We start from the raw sequence: 2949 nt of genomic DNA on the forward strand, positions 1-2949 counted from the left end.
AACTGGCTTCTCACTTGCCCAGGAGAAATGGGATGGGGTTGTAAGCTGGATCAAGGTGACTGCCAGTGGGCTCTGCTGCCCTGATACAAGCTGGGGATGGGGATGGCCTTCACTTTTGCTCCTTGGGAGAGCTGGCCATTTCTTGGTAAGCAACCTGCAGTATGTGAAGCTGGCTAGACAGTCGTGTTTGTGACTAAAGCACCTGTGCAGGTTAGTCTGCAGCCCACTCCACTGCCCCTCCCTGTCCCAAGCCTGTGTCTGTCCAGGGAACTAGTACTCTTAGTGTCCTGGCTGCATCCCAGGCTCTTCTCCTAGGATGCATAGTCCAGAGCATGGCTTGGTGCCTGAGTTGGTCAGTGGGGAGTCCTGGGCATCAAGAGGCAGGTAAAGACCAGTGGGCCACCAAATAAGGAAGGACATTTTCTAAATTAAAGTGAATAAACACTCATTCTGCACTCATTGTATGACCTATTGTGAACTGCTGGCCTGGCCACAAATGGGGGAAGGAGTGTGAGAGAGGTATCTTTAGGGTCAGGAGGGGCCACTAGGGAGGGTCCAGTGTGAAAAGCATTTCTTGACTGTCTCCAGGGTAAGAGAGGTGTGGTGGTGAAGTGATGAAAGCATTTGGCTGCTAACCAAAAGGTCAGCAGTTCAAAACTGCCAGCCACTCCCAGAGAGAAAGATGAGGCAGTCTGGTTTCATGAACATTTAGAGCCATGGAAATCCTATGGGTCAGTTCCACCCTGTCCTAAAAGGTCATTATGAGTCAGAATGGACTCGATACCGGTGGGTTTGGTTTGGCTTTGGCCCCCAGGATGCAGGGACATGTTAATACCTTAGTTGTGTGCTCTGAGCAAAGTTTCTAGGCATCCCTGGTGGAGTTTGAGCAGGGTCATGGCCAAGGACCATGTCACCCACTATCTTATAACTCATTTTTGCCCAAGGACCCAAGAGGATTCCACACATGGAAGCAGGCAACCAAACGGCCGTAGTGGAGTTCTTTTTGCAGAGCTTCTCAGAAGATCCCCAGGTCCGGGGCTTGCTCTCAACCCTTTTCCTCCTCTTCTACCTCATGGCCCTTGCAGGAAATGGCCTCATCTTCACAATTATCAGCCTGAGCCCAGCCCTGCACACTCCCATGTACTTCTTCCTCGCCAACCTGGCCATTTTGGACATTGCCTGCACATCCACCGTTCTCCCCAAGTTGCTGGAGAGCCTGATGGTTGGGGTGGGCACCATCTCCTACAGGAGCTGCCTGGCCCAGCTCTTCTTCCTGACCTTGTTCCTGGGTGCTGAACTGGTGCTGCTCACAGCCATGGCCTTTGACCGCTATGTGGCCATCTGCCGGCCACTGCGCTATGGTGCCATCATGAGCCGACGGCTATGTACACTCCTGGCCATGGCCGTATGGGCAATTGGTGTGCTCAACACATCTGTGCAAATGGGCCTCATGATACAGCTGGCCTTCTGTGGCCCCAACCACATTGAGCACTTCCTATGTGATGTCCCCTCATTGCTCCCACTGTCCTGCAGCCCCACAACACTCAACAGCATCATGATCGTCATGGCTGATGTCTACTTTGGCGTGGTCAACTTTGGGCTCATCCTGGCCTCTTACGGCTGCATTGTGGCCAGCATCCTGCGCATCCGCTCAGCAGCAGGCAAGCGCCGTGCCTTTTCTACCTGCTCCTCCCACCTCCTAGTGGTCACCTTGTATTACTCCACCCTTATCTACAACTACTTCCTCCCAGTCTCAGGCGCCTCCATGGATACAGGCAAAGTGGTCGCTGTGCTGTACATAGCAGTCAGCCCCACACTGAACCCGCTCATCTACACGTTGCGGAATAAGGATGTGAAAACGGCACTTCAGAAATTGACTCTCTCCTCCTGGTAAGGAAAGAGAGTGACCAGGTGAATGTTCCTGGTTTTAGCTCTAGATGCAAGAGGTGAAGAGCAAGAAGCTAATGAATGGGATAGATATACAAAGAAGGAGCTTCCCCAATGGGGGCTGCCCAGCTTTCTACCTGGAACCTTAGCAAATGCTGAACCTTAACTGCCTGCAGTGAAGTGGGAGAGATTGGCACCCACTAGTAAACTTTTATATGTGTGTGGGGGGGTTTGTACCCCTGTCACATCTTTCAGGGTGGAGGTTCTGGTTTGGGCATGAGGCCCTCTGAGCACATTGCTTGGTATGTTCTGACGTGGGATTCTCTCAATATTTTACTGTGGAGATCCTCACCCAGATCCTGGTTCTCTGACCCAACCCCCTTGGTGTGGAGTCAGCACCTCAGAAGTGATGGTTTCTCACCATATCTCTGAATTTCCTCACCTGGTGTGTCAGGGAGGATAAGAGATGTGTAACCTGGCCTCCACTCAGACAACTTGTAAAAAAGAGGAGTATTTCTATTTCCTTCTTGCTCACAAAACATGTCATCATTCTTCATGAGGAAGCTGTGCCAGAGCAGGCAAAAATTCTCTTTTGCTTGTAGTTTTACAAATTTCTTCAACATTATTTTTATGGGTTCAATTCCTCCTCTGTCCCCTTCCTGTTCTTATCATTTGTCTTATTCTCTGCTTCTACCTTCTGAACGTAGGTGTTCTTCGTTGCATTAGCCCAACTCTAATCTCTACTCTTGGTAACTTCATCTGTGCTTTAGCTGCATTTATTATTATTTTCCAGTGATATCTAAATGTGTAGATACAGTCCAAACCTTACCTCTGAGCTCCAGACCCATTGGTGTAACTGCCCAGCTAACATAGCTGCTCAGAAATCTTCCAGGGATCTCATTCAGCAGAACTAAATGTGTGACTTTCAGTTTACCTCAACCCTATCCATCTGCAAGCATCACAACTGTTGAAAAATTCTTGATACTCTTTCCTAGCCTTTATATCCAAACCATCTCCAAATCTTATTAAACTTGGACATCTTCTCTCCAATGCTTCTCCCAT

At 49.5% G+C, this 2949-nt stretch overlaps 1 protein-coding gene across 1 annotated transcript; it reads left to right on the forward strand.

The window, feature by feature from the left end:
- The first annotated feature begins 964 nt into the window (after positions 1 to 964).
- LOC103212614 (olfactory receptor 13A1-like) lies at positions 965 to 1894 on the forward strand. The gene has a single exon (XM_007958594.1). The coding sequence runs from the start codon at positions 965 to 967 to the stop codon at positions 1892 to 1894; it is 930 nt and encodes a 309-aa protein (XP_007956785.1).
- The last annotated feature ends 1055 nt before the right edge of the window (positions 1895 to 2949 follow it).

This window comes from Orycteropus afer, unplaced genomic scaffold, assembly GCF_000298275.1.
Source record: "Orycteropus afer afer isolate SDZICR_OR568_19922 unplaced genomic scaffold, OryAfe1.0 scaffold01035, whole genome shotgun sequence".
NCBI lineage: Eukaryota > Metazoa > Chordata > Mammalia > Tubulidentata > Orycteropodidae > Orycteropus > Orycteropus afer.